Below are 25,062 nucleotides of genomic sequence, written 5' to 3'. Positions count from 1 at the left end.
GGGACCTCACCCGTGTTTAAGGATGCTGCAAAGATATCTGTTAAGGCCCCAGCTATTTCCTCTCTCGCTTCCCTCAGTAACCTGGGATAGATCCCATCCGGACCTGGGGACTTGTCCACCTTAATGCCCTTTAGAATACCCAACACTTCCTCCCTCCTTATGCCGACTTGACCTAGAGTAATCAAACATCTGTTCCTAACCTCAACATCCGTCATGTCCCTCTCCTCGGTGAATACCGATGCAAAGTACTCGTTTAAAATCTCACCCATTTTCTCTGAGTCCAAGCATAACATTCCTCCTTTGTCCTTTAGTGGGCCAATCCTTTCTCTAGTTACCCTCTTTCTCCTTATATATGAATAAAAGGCTTTGGGATTTTCCTTAACCCTGTTTGCTAAAGATATTTCATGACCCCTTTTAGCCCTCTTAATTCCTCGTTTCAGATTGGTCCTACATTCCCGATATTCTTCCAAAGCTTCGTCTTTCTTCAGCCGCCTAGACCTTATGTATGCTTCCTTTTTCCTCTTAGCTAGTCTCACAATTTCACCTGTCATCCATGGTTCCCTAATCTTGCCATTTCTATCCCTCATTTTCACAGGAACATGTCTCTCCTGCACGCTAATCAACCTCTCTTTAAAAGCCTCCCACATATCACATGTGGATTTACCTTCAAACAGCTGCTCCCAATCTACATTCCCCAGCTCCTGCCGAATTTTGGTATAGTTGGCCTTCCCCCAATTTAGCACTCTTCCTTTAGGACCACTCTCGTCTTTGTCCATGAGTATTTTAAAGCTTACGGAATTGTGATCACTATTCCCAAAGTAGTCCCCTACTGAAACTTCAACAACCTGGCCGGGCTCATTCCCCAACACCATGTCCAGTATGGCCCCTTCCCGAGTTGGACTATTTACATACTGCTCTAGAAAACCCTCCTGGATGCTCCTTACAAATTCTGCTCCATCTGGACCTCTAACACTAAGCGAATCCCAGTCAATGTTGGGAAAATTAAAATCTCCTATCACCACCACCCTGTTGCTCCTACATCTTTCCATAATCTGTTTACATATTTGTACCTCTATCTCACGCTCGCTGTTGGGAGGCCTGTAGTACAGCCCCAACATTGTTACCGCACCCTTCCTATTTCTGAGTTCTGTCCATATTGCCTCACTGCTTGAGTCCTCCATAGTGCCCTCCTTCAGCACAGCTGTGATATCCTCTTTGACCAGTAATGCAACTCCTCCACCCCTTTTACCTCCCTCTCTATCCCGCCTGAAGCATCGATATCCTGGGATATTTAGTTGCCAATCATGCCCTTCCCTCAACCAAGTCTCAGTAATAGCAATAACATCATACTCCCAGGTACTAATCCAAGCCCTAAGTTCATCTGCCTTACCTACTACACTTCTTGCATTAAAACAAATGCACCTCAGACCACCAGTCCCTTTATATTCATCATCTGCTCCCTGCCTGCTCTTCCCCTTAGTCACACTGACTTCATTATCTAGTTCCTTACAGGCTTTTGTTACTACCTCCTTACTGTCAACTGACCTCAATTGGTTCCCATCCCCCTGCCACATTAGTTTAAACCCTCCCCAACAGCGTTAGCAAAAGCACCTCCAAGGACATTGGTTCCAGTCCGGCCCAGGTGTAGACCGTCCAATTTGTAATAGTCCCACCTCCCCCAGAACTGGTCCCAATGTCCCAAAAATCTGAACCCCTCCTTCCTGCACCATCTCTCAAGCCACGCATTCATCCTGACTATTCTTTCATTTTTACTCTGACTATCACGTGGCACTGGTAGTAATCCTGAGATACTACCTCTGAGGTCCTACTTTTTAACTTGGCTCCTAACTCCCTAAACTCTGCTTGTAGGACCTCATCCCGTTTTTTACCTATATCATTAGTGCCTATGTGCACAATGACAACTGGCTGTTCACCCTCCCCCTTTAGAATGTTCTGCAGCCGATCTGAGACGTCCCTGACCCGTGCACCTGGGAGGCAACATACCATTCGGGAGCCTCGTTTTCGACCACAGAACCGCCTATCTACTCCCCTTACAATCGAATCCCCTACGACTATAGCCCTTCCACTCTTTTTCCCGCCCTTCTGAACAGCAGAGCCAGCCACAGTGCCATGGACCTGGCTACTGCTGCCTTCCCCTGGTGAGCCATCTCCCTCAACAGTATCCAAAACGGTATACTTGTTTTGGAGGGAGATGACCGCAGGGGACTCCTGCGCTGCCTTCCTGCTCTTTCTCTGCTTTTTGGTCACCCATTCCCTTTCTCCCTCAGCAATCCTAATCTGCGGTGTGACCAATTCACTAAACGTGCTATCCACGACCTCCTCAGCATCGCGCATGCTCCAAAGTGAGTCCATCCGCAGCTCGAGAGCCATCATGCGGTCTAACAAGAGCTGCAGCTGGACACACTTCCTGCACGTGAAGGAGTCAGGGTCATCAGCCATGTCCCTGAGCTCCCACATTGAGCAAGAGGAGCATGATACGGGTCTGAGATCTCCTGCCATTTTTAATCTTAAGTTTAAACTTAGTTAAATGAAAAAGGAACGAAAAGTTTTTACCAATCACAATAAAACCAGAGAAATCGAAAAAGCCTTACCTTATAAACACCCCACCGAGTCCTTTTTTTTGGTTAGAGGAGGAGGGCGGGTGGGAGACACTACAAGTGTGGTGTCTCGGGTTCAGAAACCGCCCAAATATATAGTGTTTTACTTACCCAGCAGCCCCCTGGCCTCCGCCGAAAAACAAAAGGATTTTAAATTTACTTTCAAACTGACTTTCCCAGCTGCTCACTCGCTCACACTCTGCTCCCGAAAAAGCTGCTGCACTGAAAGGCAGTGACACGAGGAAAATCTTTTTTATGCAGTGAGTGGTTAGGATCTGGAATGCACTGCCTGAGAGTGTGGTAGAGGCAGATTCAATCAAGGCTTTTAGAAGAGAGGTGGATTCTTACCTGAAGAGAAAAAATTTGCATGATTACGGGGAAAAGGCAGGCGAGTGGGGACTAGGTAAGTTGCTCTTACAGACAGCCGCACGGACAGACGGGCCAAAAGGCCTCCTTCTGTGCTGTAACCATTCCATGATTCTGTGGTCTTAACCACACTTTTTAAAAATTATTTTGCTAGATGTGAGTGTCACTGGCAAGGCCTGCACTAATTGTCCTTGAGAAGGTGGTGGTGAGCTGCCTCCTTGAATAGAGTTGAGTGTCTTGCTTGGCCACTTCAGAGGCCAGTTAAGAGTCAGCCACATTGCTGTGGGTCTGGAGTCATATACAGGACGGAATGGGTAGATTTTCTTTCCTGACGAGCATTAAAGAACCAAATGGTTTCTTGTTTTATGATAAATCCAGTAGTTTCATGGTCACCAATACTGATAGTTTTTAATTCCAGATTTATTTAATTACCTGAATTTAAATTCCCCAACTACTGTGGTGGGATTTGAACTCATGCCTCTGGATCATTAGTCCAGGCCTCTGAATTATTAGTCCAGAAACATAACTACTATGCTACTGTACTTCATTATGCATTGGTGCATATCTATATTTATTTATCCCTATATATAGTCAAAGCAACAGTGTTTTGAATTTTTCAGAACATTTAGGGACTACTTTATTTAATGATGCCAGTCTCGTCGTGTAATAAAAATTTGAAAATGATGGTGTTTGTTATCTCATTTCTTGATGCAACCATTGCATATGGCAAGAACCAACGAAAAGGGAAAATATTTATCTAGTGATTAAGTTGACATAAGCCCACTTGTTTTTTATTTTGCAGTTTACAAAGTTGGGCCATAGTATTCAGTATTTTGTCATAAAATGCAGTAATATAGGGCAAACTGAACATTAAAGCACAGTGTAGTTTGTCCTGGGTAAAGAGTAGTTATTTTTCATTGTCCAACACCCTCCACAAAATGTGGGAGAAAGACAGAACTCGGGCTTACTTCGGTAAGTGGAAGATGTTCTCTTTCAAATTATGAGGAAACTCCAGGCCACAGATTACTTTACTTGTTAAATGAAATTTTTTACTGGTTTTACTGAAATTATAATGCACGCAAAGACATAACTGACTTCAAATGCTAATGTTTGTAAGAGTAATTCCACCTCATATATTTGAATTCAACCCACAAGGAGTATTCCAGGGTTATGGATACACAATGTGTAATTATGCTGAGACATCGTCATAATTACCTGCTCTCACATATAACCCAGCACTGTTGTGTTTAATGTAAGGTGTATGGAAGAGGACTGTGAAGAAAGTTTCCTGAAGAATGCTGAGTCCAGACCTTTGGTAATATACCACAGATTGGAGGAGAGCAGTAACAGTTCAGATATGGCACTCCAAATGATTGGCAGGGTGTCTGATGCAAACCATTCCCAAAAAGCAAAGGTAGTATGTGGAATTATTTGCACTAATTGAAGATTGTTCTTGTTGATTCTGCTTTGGCCTTTTTAACTTAACTATGGTGTTATTTTTAAGTCTCTTGCTACTGCTGTCAGCCACTATACACAACTGTAGGTTTGGATTTTTTTGGGTTTTAAAGATGAGGAACAATGGTGATAATTGTGTTAAATTGTCAACTAGGGTGGATTTTGATCTTGCAGTTTAACTAGAAAAAGTATCAACTTGGATGGCACTAGGCACTGTAATCAGTATCTGTGTCTCCAAACTAGGGCGAGGAAAAGTTCCTCTTCTATCCAGTAATCACTGAGAGTGGGAACCAGTATTCCCTCTGAGCTGTGTGGGAGCGTGGCAGCTCAGTAATCGGGAATGTCCCGGGTACAAGCAGGCTGCGCACAAGCAATGTTCCCTTTAAGATGTGTGCATTGTTGCTTGTTTTACGATAAACAAGTAGTTTCATGGTTGTCAATACTGATGTTAGCTTTTATTTCCATATTTATTTAATTACTTTAATTTAAATTCCCCAACTGCTGTGGTGGGATTTGAACTCATGCCTGTGGATTATTAGTCCAGAAACATAACCATTATGCTACGCCAATCTTAAAAGGGACTGCACAGTGCAACAAGCTGGACATGCACTACAAACAGAAGTTAGAGAGAAAATTGCTGGGGATATGTTGGGGTGCAGCTGTGATGCCCTCATGTGTCGCCCCATGATGAAATATCCAACTGATACTACATATGGGTTCATAAATGAAGGTATTGGAGATAGAGTGTCCATGGAGTTGCACCCCTTGGGCCACTGCCTCCACTAAAGAAGGGGTGAAAAGGAGGAAAAGAACCTTTGATTTGATCCATATAAGCTTTTAAATGAAGTGTGGGTAAAACTTGGGCAGAATTGTCTTATACATATACTGTCTGGTTTTCCATGTTGGTGGCTCATTTAGATGAGCTTCCTGCATAGAGAAGAAGCCTGGTGAACCGCAATAAAATGTAAATCACAGAATTGTTACAATGCAGATGGAGGCCATTCGGTCCATCGTGTCTGCACCGGCTCTCAGAATGTGCAATTCACCGAGTGCCACCCTCTTGCCTTCTCCCTGTAACCCTGCACATTCTTCCTTTTCAGATAACAGTTTAATTCCCTTTCGATAGCCTTGATTACACCTGCCTCCACCACACTCAGGCACTGCATTCCAGATCCTAACCACTCGTGTGAAAAAGTTTTTCCTCAGGTCACTTTTGCTTCTTTTGCCAATCACTTTAAATCTGTGCCCTCTCGTTCTCGATCCTTTCATGCATGGGAACAATTTTTCCCTATGTGCTCTGTCCAGATCCCTCATGATTTTGAATACCTTATCAAATCTTCTTTCCTCCAAGGAAAACAGTCCTAACTTCTCCAATCTATCTGCATAACTGAAGCTCCTCATCCTTGGAACCATTCTTTTGAATCTTTCCTGTACTCTCTCCAGTGCCTTCACATCTTTCCTAAAGTGTGATGCCCAGAATTGGACACAATACTCCAGCTGAGACCGAACTAGCATCTTAGGCAAGTTCAACATAACCTCCTTACTCCTGTACTCTGTGCCCCTATTAAAGTCCGGGATACTATATGCTTTATTAACCGCTCTCTCAACTTGTCCTGCCACCTTCAATGACTTATGCCAAGTGCTGGAAAATGGGATTGGAATAGATAAGTGCTTGATGGCCAGCACAGACACGATGGGCCAAAGGGCCTGTTTCTGTGCTGTATGACTCAATACATATATACCCCTGGGTCCCTCTGCTCTTACACGTCCTTTAGAGTTGTACCCTTTGTGTTATATTGTCTTTGCATGTTCTTCCTGCCAAAATGAATCACTTCACATTTCTCAGCATTGATCTTCATCTACCATTTGTCCGCCCATTCCACCAACTTGTCTAAGTGCTTTTGAAGTTCTACACTGCCCTCTTCACAGTTCATAATTGTTCTAAGTGTTGTATCATCTACAAATTTTGAAATTGTGCCCTGTACACCAAGGTCTAGGCCATTAATAAATATCAGGAAGAGGAAGTGTCCCAACACTGACCCCTAGGGAACTCCACTACAAACCTTCTTCCAGCACAAAAAAATCCATTAACCACTGCACTCTGTTTCCTGTCACTCAACCAGTTTCATATCCATCTTGCTGCTGTCCCTTTTATTCCATGAGTTATAAATTTGCTCACAGGTCTGTGGTGCAGCACTGTATCAAATGCCTTTTGGAAGCTCATGTACACCACATCAACAGCGTTGCTCTCATCAACCCTCTCTGTTACCTTTTCAAAAAACACTCCAAGTTAGTTAAACATGATTTTCCCTTAATGAATCCTGCTGTCTTTATTTATTTAACCCACATATGTCCATGTGACTGTTAATTTGGAGCTGAATTATTGTTTCTAGTTTCTTGTAAACTGTTATCTGTTGGCTTATCAGTAATTATAACAATATTTACTTTATAGAGCATTCTAAAATATTTTGGAAAAAGTGGATTTTTTTTAAAGTTGCAGGTTTGATTTGCAACCTAATTAAGGGCAAATACAAGAAATATTGTCTATGATCTGCATTTGCGTTAAGGTTGCATACAAGCAAACATATCAGGTTACAGGAATTAGAGAGGAAATAGAGAAACAATGGTTCAAAAATACTAATTGTGATGTTCAAAGAAACTGCAATATGATGAAATAGATTAAAGCAATTTGGTGCGTTAAATTAGTTTGATATTCTTTCACTGTCCTAAGATTCATAATGGAGCTTGAACTACAGCTGTGCTGCTAAAACAGGGGTCAGCAATATGTCTGTACACCAGTGTCCGTGGTAAAAATTTTGGGGTCCACGACTGGTCATTTCAGGGATGAGAAATTTCCCATTGGGCTTCTTCTTCCACACCAGTCTGTTTTAAAAAAAAAAAAAAAAATCATAGCTGTCAGTTTCACAGCTAACTGGTACTTGGAGCAGAGACAGCGCTTCCAATTCAGACAAGTTTGGAGTTTTCAGGCAGGTTCTGATTTTTTTCAAAAGCCCGTGGAAAACCCCGAACTTGTCCGAAGTTAAGTGCTCTCTCTGCTCTAAACACCCATCAGCTGTGAAAGTGACGGCTACATGGACCAATCACAAAGCTGCTGTGGGGAGAGTTCCTGCGCTTTGCAACTGGCGGGGACGGAGGGGGAGGGGTGAGAGAGGGGAAGAGAGAGCGAAAGAGGGGGGGAGGGAGAGAGTGAGGACAATGAAGGGGGGGGACAGGGATAGGCGGGGACGGAGAGAGCACACGGGTACAGAGAGAGGGGGGGGAGATGGGAGATGCAGAGGCGGGGAGAGTGGTGAGACAACAGAGAAGGGGGGGCGCAGAGAGGGAGGGACGGAGAGAGAGAGAGGAGGGAGAGAGAGCGATCAAAATCACTTTTGACAGATGGACATCTATCTTGAATACTCCACATCACTGCAACAAGTGTGTGGGCAAACATTGACTACTTGTGCAAGCAAAACAATGCCAGGTATCTCACTAAATCAGTGTCCAACATAGTGAAGAGAACGTAAGTCAATAAATTAGTCTTCTCATTTAAAGCTTCTTGACAAAAATGCACTTTTGTTGTTTGGATTAGTAAGATAAATTTTTTATGCCTTTACCTTTCCGAAATTCTCTCACCGGCCCCCTATGTAAGACAAAAGTTGTAATGTGGCCCCCACGCAAAAAGGTTGGACACCCTGCTTCAAGCCTTTAACCTTGTGTTTTAAAATAACTTAGCAGCTGGGTTATTTTAAAACACAAGGCTTGAAGGCTTGTGTTATGTAAACTCGTTTTAAAATGGCAAAAGTCACTTTGGATATGTCTCAGTTTCTGCGCTGTGGCATGCATTACTTTCACCTGGGACACAAGCTCAGTGACATGTTGAAAGTTGATGGACTTTTACTTCTATATAAAAGTCACAATTCCACTGCTATCCATTTGGAATTGCATTGTTCAAGATCTTGTATTGAGGAGAAAACAGGCAAGAAAATCCAAAGAATCTCCAGAGGTCAGCACTATAAGTTTCTCATGAATACAATTATATTGTGTAATGGGACTAAGTGATATTGGCAAAAACAGGATGCTGCGGACCCAAATACAATAGTTAGTAAATACAATGTAACAGACAGCTTTAATAAACCTTAATCAATGATGAACTATCTACGATTCCTGAACAAAAGCAATGCTGCATTTGCAGTTTTAAAAACTGTCGGGGAAAACATCGTAAAAATGTATTATGTTTCATTGACTATGTTGGAAACAGTCATTAATGGATTGGAATTGGATTAAAGAACAAGTTTTACAAGCATGTCAAAGATCAGTAACTGCAATGTGCATTATTTACTATCCAGTTTGAGGACAGATAACCTCAGTGGCCAATGTCATTTGAAAGTTGTCTGTATCATAGAATTCTTCTCTTCTTTGGCCTACTTGTCTCGAGAGACAATGGGTAAGCGCCTGGAGGTGGTCAATGGTGTGTGGAGCAGCGCCTGGAGTGGCTATAGAGGCCAATTCTAGAGTGACAGGCTCTTCCACGGGTGCTGCAGAAAAATTTGTTTGTCGGGGCCGTTACACAGTTGGCTCTCTCCTTGCGCCTCTGTCTTTTTTCCTGCCAACTGCTAAGTCTCTTCGACTCGCCACACTTTAGCCCCACCTTTATGGCTGCCCGCCAGCTCTGGCGAACGCTGGCAACTGACTCCCACGACTTGTGATCAATGTCACAGGACTTCATGTCGCGTAGAATTGCATTGTGTTAAAAGTGCACCTTTGCTAACAGTTAATAGATTTGGCTTGGATGTAAATTGGTTAGTCTGGGCACAATCTTACAGATAGTGACTAAACATTTTGTAACTGAATAATACTTGCAGTAGCAGCTGCTGAACTTTTTGCAGAAAAGCTTTTTGTTAATTATCTTGTCAGAGCTGAATCAGAATCGATGATGATAGACAGATATAGACATAAGTGAATTTAAGAGAATCGCTTTATTGGAGGAACTGAAGGTTGCTCTTTATTTGTAATTGTGATTATCTAATTTTGTCACTAGTTTTGGTGAACAAATGACATTTTGTCTGTGAGGGATGCTGTTGTTTCTGTATTTAAAATATAGGACCTGTTTTCACAGCCCTGTCAAGATGAATAAACTAGTCTTGGCTACCTACCGTTAATCTTGCTGTCCCTTCCTGTCCCACTCTGCTTTTCTGTTTTTATATGACTCTTCTGAAGTACTATCTGCTCATCCCTATAAAATTCTACTGATTTGGAAATTACTGCCCTTTTGTTGACTGCCCTGTCTTCAGATACATATTACAAGCAGGTGGAGAAGTTGCACAAACAGAGACCATCATGAGTTAAATTGTCTTGTGACAACAGCAGTGTGAGAAAGGGTCCGTCTTCCTATTGCTGATTTTTCTACTGCCTCACCTCAATGACTACAATAACAATCCTCTCCTTGAGTTTCATGGTTTATTGGAGGAATTTGCACTCCTGACACAGTGTAAATCCACCGAGGTCATCCAGGAGGTCCATTTACCACCCGGTGACATGGTGTAGCTAGCTCTATTCTGTCAACAAAAGTAATTCACATTGGCATTGCATACTATTTTGCTTGCTAGCTAGCTAATACAGTTGTGCTGCTCTACATTGATGTTTGTATACTTAGCTGCTTTATTTATAGGGAGAAATGTATTTTAAATCAGACTGTGTTTTGATGGCATTAGATTGGCTGTACACTTTATATCCAGCTTAAATACCCCCATTTCCATGGCTGAGTCAATAAGTTTGTCAAATATCCATGGTGCAACATGTCCCTTCATCTCCCTGTACTAAAACTTGGAGGAACTGGCTATTTGCACTACATTTAATTTTTATTGTCTAAAGTAACATTCAAACATTTGTGTTTTTGATGCAGCTTGGATGAATTTATGGTATGCATATACTTCTAAGTTTAATTATCCATTAATACAATTAAATATGCATGAATATACTGAAGGATTGACCATCTGGGAGTATTTTCATCTGTGAAAATTGTGAGCACATCTTTGGTTTTGCTGCTTATGTAGTTCTAGTTGTACGCAGCTTTCCTGAGACCTGACTGATTTCTGCATGCAGCATAATTCCAAAATGCAGTAATTTGCTGCCAAAATCTGCTCGCCAATTCCACAAAACTCTTACTAAAAACCGCAAGGGCTGGAAAATTTCAGCGGGTCAGACAGTGTCTGTTAAAAGGCCAACGGCATGAAGTATCAGCTGCTGTTGTCCCAGGGATGTTGCCTGACCCACAAAACTCAACCTTGCTTTGTAGCTTTTTATGAAGTTCTTTGTTGAAGCTTATTGAAAGTCTAAAAACACAATATTGTATGGGATTTTAACCATTTATTTATGAATTAAAATATCAAGATTCTCTTATCTTTTTTAGATTATTGAGCATGATGGAAGTGTGGAGGAGGGAGCAAAAAAAGTTTTTTCCCAAATAGAGAAGGTCGTTAAACAGGTGCTGTATAGATTGAAACCTATTGACTTAATGACAGCTGATTTTTCTTTATATATTGAAGTGCATAAGTCTGCTTTTCATTATCATTGGTCTTCCACAACAACAATGCTGATGGCAAGAAGGAGCAATCAGATCCTGTATATATTAAAATCTTTGTTTGTTGGTCTAGGAATTGCTGGGTTGGGAAAGCACAGATTTTGAAAACAAAGATTCTGGAATTGAGGATGATTCCACCAACTGGGAAGAGGAGGACTATGGAGATGCAATATGGGATATGCATGATGAACAGGAACAGTTAGTAGCTTTTCAGGCAGCTGTTGGATCAACCTGTGAACTGGGATTTGAGAAGGTATTTCTTTCTGCTCACGATAACTTAAAAAAAAAATTACATAGCCATCACAATGAAACGCAAAAGAGCTAGAAACATATTGGCAGCATATAAACCCTTATTTAAAATGGAATAAAAGTGAAGCTTGTGGTCATTAAAATGAGGGATCGCTCTGTAGGGAATTGGAATGATTTTCTCCCTTGCAGTATACAGATTAAACATAGCAAAGGATAGATGCAATGCGGTAGCTCGCTTTACATGGCTCCACATCTGTATCCTGTGAAGAGAATTCATTGTTAAACCAGTGTGATTTTCGAGTCTGTGCATTGTTAGAGTGGGATTACTCAAACTGAAAGTCACAGTCAGTTTGCTGTCTGTCAGGGATTGGGTTGAAACTGGGGCACGTTCACTTGGGCACTGTAACACATTTCCAAGAGAGAGAACCTTTGCGTGTTTTTATATAAAGATGAATTTGTACGTGTATCCATGTTGGCGAATTGATATATTTTCCCACTCATGGGCAATATCAATAACAAATGTGTTAATATATTGATCTGAAATTTTTGAATGTTAAATGAAGAAAATTGCAATTAAATAGATCCACAGAGAGTCTCAAAGTCCCAAAATGCTTCACATGCGTTGAGTGAACTTGAAATGCTCTAACTGGATTGTAGAGAAAAATGACTGCTATTTTGTACACAGTAAGATCCAACAAAAAGCAATGAGATGATTGACCAGTTAAGCCATACTTGATTGTGTTGGTTGAATAATTGGTTAATGTGTTAATTAAAATAGCAGACAAAAGAATTGCATAACGGACGCAATTAGCATTAATAGTATCATAGTGTGATTTCAACCCATGTAGCCTAGTGCTTGCTGGACTGAGTATAAAACGGAATAAAAACAAAAAATGCTGGAAATACTCAGCAGGTCTGGCAGAATCTGTGGAGAGAGAAGTAGAATTAACGTTTTCAAATATAAATTTGAATCTGAGATAGATTCAGTCATTACCTTGTCAAATAAAATCATCCTTTTCATTTTGGTTTGGTATCTTATCATGGCATTTCTAACATTGTTTCCTGAGCACCTTAGAAAACAATCGCATCTGTGCATAAAATGTATTTATTCTGCACAACTCCCCCAAAAAGCTGTCTAGATAGTCTATGCAATTATTTTTGTTGACATCTTGGAGATTGTCATTATTTATACACAATGAGGGACGATTTATTCTGTGCGCTATATCTAATAAATTATAAATTTGTTTGTAAAGAGTGGGTTTATTATTTCACGATACACAGCTCACAGTGAAAATCGTCCAATGTCGTCAACTGGTGGTTAATTCTCTAAATTTTGCTTATCCTTTTCTGTTGTTCATATACGCAAACATTGCCATTCAAATTAAAAATTATTTTCTGTAAATATTTAATGATGAATTACTAAAACCTGTAGAAAGGTAAAACACTTCTTACTTCACAGATTTTCAATGAAATAGCATTTTATCTTCCTGCAGAAATAATCCCATGGGCCTAAGGTTTAATGATGTGCAAATTGTTCATCTCCTGTATACATTGGTGTATATTTCCCCCCATTTGTAATAGTTTTCAAAAGCAAACAATAACTAAAGCACAGATGTATCAAATAAACTTCAGCCAGCATGAAACAATGCACTCTAATCTCTTTTGTAACCTGCTTTTAGTATTATGAACGGCTGAATGATTTGGTGACAGCTCCTGCACCTACACCTCCGCTTCTTGTGTCAGGCGGTCCAGGCTCTGGCAAATCTCTTTTGCTATCTAAATGGTACGTTCATATTTTAACGCTAATAAATTATTTCTATTTCCTTTATATCCTACAATCTGTCTTATATGCTCTAACCAGACGATTGTAAACATTATTTTACTTGGGGGTGGGGTGGGGGGGGGGGGGGGGGGAAAGGACACTAAATTGAAAATGAAAACTTTTCATGCATGACTAACTTTCAATTTATTTGAATCGATCAGTTTTTAAAAATTTCCGTGAAGCAAAACAAGTCTACAGTTCTGAACTAAAAACAGAAACTGCTACAAGTACTTGGCACGTCAGGCAGCATCTGTGGAGAGAGAAACAGAGTTAACATTTCAGGACGATGACCATTCATCAGAACTTCCAGCACTTTCTGTTATTGTTTCAGATTTCCAGCATCCACAGTATTTTGCTTCTGCGGTTCTGAACTTGTAGCTATAAGGAATAAATCAACAGTTTTTATATTCCATGTACTCTGAAAAGGTATAGTCCTATTGTGACCCTCAAAACCCAAAGATGAAGGTATCCTACCTGTTGTGTTCCCAATCTACAATTATTAAATAATACACAGGATTGCTATCTCCTTTACCTTTTTGTAATTTCAGGGCACATGAAAGGCACATGGGTTATAATATTGAACTTTGTGTTTTTCATTTATTTTTGTCGTTTTATGTTTTTATAGGATTGAACACCAGCAAAAGTGTTCCCCAAACACTTTAATTTTATATCACTTTGTGGGAAGACCCCTGTCTACCAGCTCTGAGCCAGCTCTAATAATTAAACGACTCACTGTAAAGGTAAATAATTGGATTCCTCTAATGTAACTCTGTGTGGTATTTAAGAAATGGAAGAAAATTGAAGAAATTTTATTAAAATTAGGCATTGATTAGAAATTTACTGCCTTTCCCTTGAACCTTGTGTAGTCATATTGTTTTGAATTAGCAGACAATTTGAGTTAAACAACTTTGAATTGAGTCTGCAGTCCAAATGAATGTGGAGTGGACATTGTAAAAGCCTTCATCAGAAATATTTTGTTACAAAACCAATGACTTCCTGAGCTTTGAGAACAGATTGTTTTACAATATTCTCTGTTCAAGACCTTTGTACCAGATTTATATAAATGTGACACTGTGTAGCCTGTATGTTTTTTGGCATTAACAACTTTTACATTTATCATTAGCTTATTAGAATAATCCCAGGTTTATTTGCTTTTGTAACTAAACTGTGAACCGCCCAATTTGTTAGGATTACAACAGTGTTCATTATTAGGGAAACTAATAGAAAAATGCCAGGTCATAGCTAGAAAGTTATTTACGGTGCTGAAAGTTTATTTAATATCCTCTCCTCCCCCAAGAAAGCAGTGTTTTCACATTTTTTGTCATATTACAAGTATTAAACAAAGAGTATTGCTTCTAAATGTAATACACATCCATGAGATGGTCTTGATTCTCAGAAGGATAAATTTTGCAAAGTTATGCTCTTGGCATGGCGCATGCTCCAGGGGCGTGCAGATCATGGAATCATGAACTTTCTGTTTTCCAGTAAATAATTTAATTGATCAGATTATCTGGGGCTCTGCAGATCAGGTGTGCTAAGCTCTATAGTAGATTTTCCTGTCTGTTCTCCTGTAGGGCAAGGCTATATGCCAGAATGAAGCCATGAGAAATTTAGCCCACAATAATGCACAAGTTATGTTCTTGTTCATTTCTAGCTGTTGCAGCATTCGTGGTCCATGTCTGCCCTAGCACTGGATCCAAATAAGTTACTGGAAGAGTTTCCTCGATGGCTGGAGAAACTATCTGCACGCCACCAAGGCAGCATCATTATTATCATCGACTCCATCGACCAGATTGAGGTATGAATGAGACTAGAAGTCCTCGAAATACTTCCAACCTTTTTTTTACACTTCAGCAATAGATAATTTGCGTTAGCTCTGTTTTGGCACTGTAATTTATTGATTTATTTAAAGATATGGGGCCAAGTTTTGCTGAAAAAATGATGTTGTCTGAATGATGCAAGGCATCATTGATGTGTAACTCAGCCAACAACTTGTGGCAAGGAAGAGACGCCCAGTGAATTGCAAATCACCACAAGTTGCTGATTGAATTGCACCACTTCATACAACCAAAAAATTTTGCGCTTGACCACCCCATGAATTTCATAAAGTTGCTGAATTTGCACATTAAATACCATTAGACATGCCACAGAAAGTTAAGTCTAGTAATTAATAGTATAAGTACCCTTTTTGCTGACGTGATAATTGTTGATGACTGCTGATCAACCCCTATTATTCAGAAAATAAACAGTTATAAGTGTGGAGTCTCGTTCCTTCAGGTTATGAATTGCTTTAGGTTTTAAAAAGGCCCTGTGTTTTTTCTTTTCCTTTCTGTACTTTTTTTTCCTCTCAATCCTATCGTTCTTTCCTGCTCTATTATTCTTTCTGTACCTGATTTGACATTGAATTCACCCACTCTAATTCTCCTTCCTTCTCAGTCCTTGCTCTGTTTATTTCTCAATCCTTAAACCTTATTGGTTAAATGTTAAAACCTAAACATGAACAAACAAGTCTAACTGGGTACAATGGCCTGCTTCAGCAAAATCTGCCCTATAATAGTTCTGTGTGTGTGGTCAGTGATCCTCGTAGTTCATTTTCAGTACATTATTACTTCAAAACAATAAATAATTCAAGATGTCACCCATGATTTATTTTCAGATTTTTGCGTTAATCTGCTTGGAATTTCTTGGTGTAGAATGTATCCTGCCTTAAAGTGGAATATAGCATTATTGACCGTTTTTTAACCAGACCAATCCTACAGTTAGGTTTGAACTAAGGATTATGCACTTGATGGATTATGAAACAGTGCTTTATCAATCGTAAAATCATTGTTCCATTTATGTACTTTTAGCAAGCTGAACAACACATGAAATGGCTGATTGATCCATTGCCTGTCAACGTAAGAGTAATTGTTTCTGTAAATGTGGAAACTTGCCCCCAAGCATGGAGGTTAGTAACTGAATGTTTTGTACAGTGAGTGTCTTTTTTTTAGAATTGAACTTTAGAACTTTGTAATACTTATTTTACTTAAATCCAGTAATTTAATCTCGATGCAAAACACTACTGTCTTTATTTTTGCTTTTTGTATTTGATTAGCTGTCTGTTCTCTGTGGGCTAGTTAACTTGTACTCGTTCACATTATGGAGATGACAAAAGCCTGGTAGCTCATGCTTCATCTCAGAGAACAAGAATAACCCCAGTTTCTTCCAATCTCTATCCTGTAGCCTCTATCCTCACTTCTGATATTAAATGTATAGATCTACTAGAGCTCTTTGTTTCTAAAGTTGAGGCCGCTAACACTCCTTACCCTGCTTAACTTCCATTCCCCACAATCCGTGCTTTTCTTCAGTGAAAACTACCATTCCTTCAACACTTGTCGCTTGTAACTTCCCCTCCTTGGTTGTATATTTGCAGATGTTGTCCACATTTTCCTATACTCCACTCCTTTCAAAAGTGCCAGCATTACACTTCCACCTAAAAAGCCCACCCTCAATTCCTGCGCACTGTCTAATTCCAGCTTGAGTTTTTTTCAGGTTCCTTGAATACATCGCTGTTGGTCTGCTGGGTAAAGTTGCAGAGCTGGAAGTTAGCAGTCTTGGTGATGATGAAAATATGAGATATGAAATTCATCTCAGGATCAAACCATGGTTGATGTTGAAAATAGTTTTCTTCAACCTGAATGAGTGACCAGGGTGGGTGAAATCAGTGGTCAGCGAATTGAGTCTATAATGAGGTCTGAATGATGGCTTTGATCTTCCTGATATTAAACTAACGGCTGTAACTCATTCAAGTGGGACAGCATGGAAGTGAACGTGTGATAGAGATGGATGTTAGCAGCAGATGTATGAAAGCTGACCCTGTGACTGCACATGTTTACACCTAGGCCAGGTGCAAAGATGAGCTTGTGGAGGATACTGAGGGTAGAGGTGATGGTTTTTGGTGGGGGTGGGGCAGACTGGGGGAAAATGAAATCTGAAATGTCTGAACAATACATGGGCTGTCGCACAGTGTTGAACAAAAGAGAATTGGTGGCTATCATGGTTAGCTATGTCAACTGCTGCAAAGAGGGACAAAATACCTCGGCCACAGTCATATGTAGCATGTCTGTGAATTTGGCTAAGACTATGTAATGCTGAATTGAGCAGGAACTTGGCTGGAAGGATTTGAATAAGGAATTTTTGAAAGATGAGCACAGAGCTAAGAGGTGATGACATGCTTAAGTAGCTTAGCAAGTTAGATTGTAGATGATAATAAAAGCAAAATACTGCGGATGCTGGAAATCTGAAATAAAAACAAGAAATGCTGGAACCACTCAGCAGGTCTGGCAGCATCTGTGGAAAGAGAAGCAGAGTTAACGTTTCGGGTCAGTGACCCTTCTTCAAAACTAGCAAATATTAGAAATGTCAAAGGTTATAAGCAAGTGAGGCGGGGGTGGGGCAAGAGATAACAAAGGAGAAGGTGTAGATTGGACAAGGCCACATAGCTGACCAAAAGGTCATGGAGCAAAGGCAAACAATATGTTAATGGTGTGTTGAAAGACAAAGCATTAGTACAGATAGGGTGTTAACAGACTGAAGATTGAACAGCAAGTACAAACATGAAAAAAAAGAGAATGGGTGGGTGTGGTTTTTCTGAGGGGGGGATGATGATGAAAGCTGCCATGGGAGGCAGGAGGGCTAGGTGAGTGATCAGGAATGGAGTGCAGTGGGAATAAAAGGAGCAAATGATGTTCCTTATGGAAATGATGAATTTGGAAAGGATGAGGGAGGAAATGGGGGGAGAAAACTGCAGAGTGATGTAAATCTGGAACTCTCTCCTGGAAAAGTCTGTTGAGGCTAGGTCAATTAGAATTTTTAAGGCTGTGATAGATTTTTGTGAAGTAAAGGTGTCAAGGAATCTGCATTAAAGATGGGTAAATAGAGTTGAGGTGCAGACCAGCCATTATCCAATTGAATGGAGGAATAGCTTCAAGAGATTGAATGGCCCACTCATGTTCCTATTCTGCTCTGCATGATTCAATTCCACATTGTGTCATGAATTCTCTAACTGAGCTATCAGAATTGTTTTTCACAGATGATTTTGTAAATGTTTCTCTGTGATTTTAATAAGGCCTCTTGAGAGGGAGATTTAAAGTAAAAACTCTTGAAAGTAGGTGAGCTCCCAGCAACAGTTTTTTAATGACACTGATGCGGTGGTTGAAGGCCACAGGCCATTGCTGGGGGCACTGCATTGAATCATTTAGATAGGTACCTTGAGAGTATCCAATACTTTTCTTCATCGTAATCAGATCACTTGCAGCTATAAACAAACTGTTTAACATGCAAAAACTACCAACATTTTGAAAACATAATTAGAAGGGGTGGCACAGTGGTTAGCACCGCAGCCTCACAGCTCCAGGGACCCGGGTTCGATTCTGGGTTCTGCCTGTGCGGAGTTTGCAAGTTCTCCCTGTGACCGCGTGGGTTTTCGCCGGGTACTCCGGTTTCCTCCCACAGCCAAAGATTTGCAGGTGGATAGGTAAATTGGCCATTGTAAATTGCCCCTAGTGTAGGTAGGTGGTAGGGAATATGGGATTACTGCAGGGTTAGTATAAATGGGTGGTTGTTGGTCGGCACAGACTCGGTGGGCTGTAGGGCCTGTTTCAGTGCTGTATCTCTAAATAAAAGCTCTGAAAAGTTGCTGATTTTTCAGATCTCTTCGACTTAAAGTAAATTTCTGTACTTGCCAAAACATCCATGAGTGAGTACTGTCTTCCCTTTGTTATAAGCTCAGCTTCCTCCTTTGTTTGCATAGGTTCCTGACAGTATGCCAGAACATAAAATGACAATATTTTATGTGGATTTTCTTTTGCCTGCAACACCCAGAAACATAAACGGGGCAAATAGGTTAAACATACGAATTAGGAGTAGGCCATTCGACCCCTCGAGCCTGCTCCACCATTCAGTAAGTTCATGGCTGAACTGATTACATTTCCACCTACCCCCCGATAACCTTCTACCTCCTTGCTTATCAGGAATCTATCTACCTCTGTCTTAAAAATATTCAATGACTCTGCTTCCACTGCCTTTTGAGGAAGAGAATTCCAAAGACTCACGACCCTCTGAGAGAAAAAAATTTCTCCTCATCTCTGTTTTAAATGGGCGACCCCTTATTTTTAAACAGGGACCCCTAGTTTGAGATTCTCCCACAAGGGGAAACATGTTTTCCACATCCACCCTGTCAAGACCCCTCAGGATCTTATATGTTTCAATCAAGTTGCCTCTTACTCTTCTAAATTCCAGTGGATACAAGCCTAGCCTGTCCAATCTTTCCTCGTAAGACAGGCCACCCATTCCAGGTATTAGTCTAGTAAACCTTCTCTGTACTTCCTCCAACACATTTGCATCCTTCCTTAAATAAGGAGACCAGTACTGTACACAGTACTCCAGATCCAGATGTGGTCCACAGAAAATAGTTGAGGCCAAAACATTGTATGTTTTCAAGAAGGGTATAGCTCTTGAGTTTAAAGGGATCAAAGGCTATGGGGAGAAAGCGGAACAGGTTACTAAGTTGGATGATCAGCCATGATCATAATGAATGGCGGAGCAGGCTCGAAGGGCCGAATGGCCGCCTCCTATTTTCTATGTTTCTGTGTTTACCAATGTCCTGTACAGCTGAAGCATAACCTCCCTACTTTTGTATTCAATTCCCCTCGCGATAAACAATAACATTCTATTAGCTTTCCTAATTATGTGCTGTACCTGCATAGTAACCTTTTGCGATTCATGCACTAGGACACCCAGATCCCTGTATCTCAGAGCTCTGCAATCTCTCACCATTTAGATAATATGCTTTTTTATTTTTCCTGCCAAAGCGGACAATTACACACTTTCCCACATTATACTCCATTTGCCAAATCTTTGCCCACTCACTTCTCTATATCCCTTTGTAGTCTCCTTATGTCTTATTCAGAAGTTATTTTACTACCTATCTTTGTGTCATTAAATAACACACATTCTCCATCCACTTTTTGCTCTTCCTGTTCCTGATTTGTTTAAGCAAGGATTGGTGATGCTCTCATGAACAGTAACTTAAAATAAATGAAAGTGACCAATTCTATGAATGTGCAATACTAGAGGTAATGGGGCTGGGGCAAGAAAGGGGATTATTTTTAAAATAAATTTGTATAACGGCTTTAAACAGCGTCTTTCTTTATATCCAGATGTAATCTATTACATTTTTTGACTTGATGAGGTTGTAATGCCTCCACTATACTGAGATCAGTGGTAACACTATAACAGCAGTATGTGTTATTCTTACCTGCACTAGAGGGGATGCTATAATCTTTCTCAGCCTGTTTGTCAGCCTCTCCTGCCCATTATTACTGTCATTTGCCTCATTCTTCGCCCATTCCAAGGCCTCAAACTAACTTTGAACAATGCCATGGGATGTTCAATCAGTATATTTAGCAAGGGAGATAGAACATGTCCAGGGAACTAAAGACCAGTCAGTATAACATTGATAGTAGAAAGAATAATGGAATCCCTACTCAAGGAGAAAATAGAAAAACATCCAGAAACCAAAAATAAAGAGTCATCAGCATGGATTTCAAAAGGGAAAGTCTTGCTTGGCCAACCTCATTGAATTATTTGAAGAGGTAACTGAGAGTAGATGAGGTTAGTGTAGTAGATGTAATATATCTAGATTTCCAAAAGGCCTTCAATAAGGTATCACATAATAGACTAATGAATAAGGCCAGAGCATGTGGAGGCATGTAGCATAATGGATTGCTAGCTGGCTGCAAGACTGAAAGCAGAGAGTAAGGGTTAAAGGTAGGTATTCAGAGTGGCAGAAGGTAGAAAATGGGGTCCCACAAGGATCAGTGCTAGAACCACTGTTGTTCACAATTTATATTCACGATTCAGACCTTGGGATCAAAAACACAATTTCTAAATTTGCAGATAACACCAAATTAGGAAGGATGGTCAATACTGAAGAGGACTGCAACAAATTACATTAAATAAATTAATAAACTTGCAATATGAGCATATAATTGGCAAATGAAGTTCAACATCAATAAATGTGAGGCATTCCATTTGGTAAGAAAAATGAGCATGTTACATTACTTGGAAAATAAGAAGCTAGATAGGGTAGAGAAGCAAAGGAATTTGGGAGTACAAATACACAAATCACTAAATGTAGCGACGTAGGTTAATAATGCCATAAAAGCAAACCATGCATTAGGGTTTATTCATAGAGAGATAGAATTGAGAAGTAGACAAGTTATGCTAAACTTGTATTGAATCTTTGTTAGGCCATACTTGGCATACAATGTACAGTTCTGGTTGCCGTATTGTAAATAAGGGTGAAGTTATTCACTTCGGTAGTAAAAACAGAAAGACAGAGTATTTCTTAAATGTTGAGAGGTTGGGGAGTGTTGATGTCCAAAGGGACCTGGGTGGTGGTGTTCATGAATCACTAAAAGCTAGCATGCAGGTGCAGCAAGCAATCAGGAAGGCAAATGGTATGTTGGCCTTCATCGTAAGGGGTTTTGAGTACAGGAGTAAAGAAGTCTTGCTACAATTGTATAGAGCGTTGGTGAGACTGCACCTGGAATATTGTGTACTGTTTTGGTTCTCCTCATCTAAGGAAGGATATACTTGCCATAGAGGGAATGTAACAGAGGTTTTCCAGACTAATCCCTGGGATGGTGGGATTGTTTTATGAGGAGGGATTGAGGAAACTGGGCCTGTATTCTCTAGAGTCTCGAAGATTGAGAGGCAATCTCATTGAAATGTACAAAATTCTTAGAAGGCATGACAGAGTGGATGTAGATAGGATGTTTCCCCGGCTGGTGACTCTAGAACCAGGGACATAGTCTCAGAATGAGGTAGGCCATTTAAGACTGAGATGAGGAGGGATTTCTTCACTCAGAGGGTTGTGAATCTTTGGAATTCTCTACCCCAGAGGGCCGTAGAAGCTCAATCATTGAACATGTTCAAGACAGAAATCGATAGATGCCTGGATACTAATGACATCAAGGGATATGGGGATAATGCAGGAAAGTGGTGTTGAGGTAGATGATCAGCCATGATCTAATTGAATGGTGGAGCAGGCTCGACGGCTGAATGGCCTACTGCTGCACCTATATTCCCTAAAAAGGATATAGAAGCACTGCAGAGGTACAAAGATGATTTCGAAGGATGATACCAGAACTGCGAGGTTATACCTATCAGGGAAGATGAACAGGCTAGGTCCCTTTTCTCTTGAAAAGAGATGGCTGAGGGGTGACCTAATAGAGATCTTTAAAGTTATGAAAGGTTTTCGTAGAGTCGACACAGAGGATGTTTCTATTTGTGGGGAAGGGCAAAACTAGAGGCAGTCAATATATGATGGTCACCAAGGAATTCAAATAAGGAATTTAGAAGAACCTTCTTTACCCAGAGAGTGGTAGCAATGTGGCACTCGCTACTAAAGGGAGTAGTTGTGAATAGTGTCGATGCATTTGAGGGGAAGCTAGATAAGCATGAGCGAGAAGGGTTATGCTGATAGTTAGATGAGGAAGACTGGGTGGAGGCTCGAGCGGAGTATAAATGCTGGCAGGGACTGGCTGGGTGAAATGGCCTGTTTCTTTGCTGTATATTCCATGTAATATATAAGGTGATTAAAAAAGATATGGTGAGAGAAAGTGATATTTATTATTTGTGCACCAGTTGGTGAATTAGAATAATTTAATCCACCTATTAATTTTGTTTCAATCAGGTTATGGCCAACACTACATCTTGATCCTCTGAGTCCAAAGGATGTCAAGACTCTGATCCATATGGAATGCTGCAATGTTGGTGTGAAACTAACTAGAGAGCAGGTTTGTATTCCAGTGCCTCATTTAACTAGTCAAAGTTTTGACTTGTGTCTAGAATGCTATTCCTTGCATCCCGAAGAGTAATGAAATAATCAACTTTATATCTGACTTCTGTTTAAACATTTCTATTGACATAAACTAAAGGTTTTACAAATTATAGTTAGAATTTATGATCTGTAAAATATAAACCTGGATTATTTGGTAAATCTGCAAACATCATCTTTCATTTTAAAGTGAAGAATGAAGAAATGCATTTCCAATAAATTGAATTCTTTCAACAGTGTTGCACACCGAATTGAGAGAGAACTGAAACCCCAGTTCCCTTCCCTTTACTGTCCATAATCAATGTGTTTCTGGCAAGAAAGATATGTGTGTTTCTTAACTCCTGAGTGCATGGCCAATTTGAAAAACCAGCAGCATGCTTTTCTTGGGTTTAAATAAAGAGGATTATTTTTATTCACACGTTCACCCCAAAAGTCTGGTGCTACGTCACTCACCATTCTCTCATACACATACTCACACTCTCGATCACTCGAGAAAGAAAGTTGTTAAAAAGGATAGTGCACTTATACAAATTACAAGCAAAGGAATAGTTCGTAAGTCACGTGATTTTGGCTCATTCTGGGGAAAAGGCATGTGTTGCGGGCCCGTTGAAGAAGGCATTTTCACTCCTGTAGTGTAGTTATTCCGTTTCAAATTCAGTTTGAGGGTGAGCAACTCGGGTCTCAAACCGGTGTCTTCAACTTAAACAAGGGCAATTACAGAGGTATGAAGAAAGAGGTGTCTAAAGCGGGCTGGGATGATAGTCTACAGGGGAAGTCGGTAGATGAGCAGTGGCAGACGTTTAAGCAGATATTTCATAATACACAACAAACATTTATTCCAGTCAGAAGGAAGGACTCAAAGAGAACGATAAACCACCTGTGGATAACAAAGGAAGTTAAGGAGAGTATCAAATCAAAAGCAAAAGCGTACAATGCGACGAAAATGAGTGGTAGGCCAGAGGATTGGGAAGTTTTTCATAACCAGCAGCGGATGACTAAGAAACTAATAAAGAAGGAGAAAGTTGATTTATGAGAGTAAATTGGCAAGAAATATAAAAATGAACAGTAAGAGCTTCTATGGCTATATTAAAAGGAAGAGAGTAGCTAAAGGAAGTGTGGGGCCCTTAGAGGATGAAAATGGGGATTAATAACAGGGAAATGGCAGATAATTTAAACCAATATTTTGCATCAGTCTTCACGTTGGAGGACACTATAAACATCCCAACAATAATAGATGAACAAGGCGTAAAAGGGAGGGAGGAACTTGTAACAATCTCTTATCACGAGGGAAAAGGTGCTTGACAAACTGATGGGACTAAAGGCAGACAAATCGCCAGGACTTGATGGCCTGCACCCAAGGGTTTTAAAAGAAGTGGCTGCAGAGATAGTGGAGGCATTGATCATAATATACCAAAACTCACTGGATTCTGGTAGGGTACCACTGGATTGGAAAACCGCTAATGTGACACCCCTATTCAAGAAAGGAGGAAGACGGAAAGCAGGAAACTATAGACCAGTTAACTTAACATTAGTCATTGGGAAAATGCTTGAGTCCATTATTAAGGAAGAAATAGCAGGACATTTAGAAAAACATAATGCAATCAAACAGAGTCAACATGGTTTCATGAAAGGGAAATCATGTTTGACAAATTTGTTAGAGTTCTTTGAGGATATAACAAGCAGAGTGGATAAAGGAACCAGTAGATGATGTGTATTTGGATTTTCAGAAGGCGTTCGATAAGGTGCTACATAAAAGGTTATTGCACAAAATAGGAGCTCAGGGTATTGGGGGTAATGTGGTGGCATGGATTGAGGATTGGCTAACACACAGAAGGCAAAGAGTCGGGATCAATGGGTCTTTTTCAGGTTGGAAAGCCGTAACTAGTGGGGTGCCACAAGGATCGGTCCTAGGGCCTCAACTATTTACTATCTACATTAATGACTTAGAGGAAGGGACAGAGTGTAATGTATCCAAATTTGCTGACGATACAAAAATAGGTGGGAAGACATGTTGTGATGAGGCCACAAAGAATCTGCAAAGGGATATAGATAAGTGAGTGGGCAAAAATTTGGCAGATGGTGTTCA

The 25,062-nt window shown here is 40.3% G+C and overlaps 1 protein-coding gene across 3 annotated transcripts in view; it reads left to right on the top strand.

Moving 5' to 3' along the window:
* nphp3 (nephronophthisis 3) overlaps positions 1-25,062 on the top strand; it is a 76,735-nt gene that overhangs the window by 19,161 nt on the left and 32,512 nt on the right. For all 3 annotated transcript variants that reach the window (XM_068054435.1, XM_068054434.1, XM_068054436.1), the window contains exons 8-15: positions 4,242-4,398; positions 10,852-10,926; positions 11,096-11,275; positions 12,951-13,054; positions 13,719-13,833; positions 14,748-14,891; positions 15,943-16,040; positions 22,833-22,935. In XM_068054435.1, coding sequence (XP_067910536.1) covers positions 4,242-4,398; positions 10,852-10,926; positions 11,096-11,275; positions 12,951-13,054; positions 13,719-13,833; positions 14,748-14,891; positions 15,943-16,040; positions 22,833-22,935 — 976 coding nt within the window. The remainder of the gene's footprint in view (positions 1-4,241; positions 4,399-10,851; positions 10,927-11,095; positions 11,276-12,950; positions 13,055-13,718; positions 13,834-14,747; positions 14,892-15,942; positions 16,041-22,832; positions 22,936-25,062) is intronic.

This window comes from Heterodontus francisci, chromosome 2, assembly GCF_036365525.1.
Source record: "Heterodontus francisci isolate sHetFra1 chromosome 2, sHetFra1.hap1, whole genome shotgun sequence".
NCBI lineage: Eukaryota > Metazoa > Chordata > Chondrichthyes > Heterodontiformes > Heterodontidae > Heterodontus > Heterodontus francisci.
The sequence above is the reverse complement of the archived record's forward strand: the minus strand, read 5'-3'. Positions and strand labels throughout refer to the sequence as shown.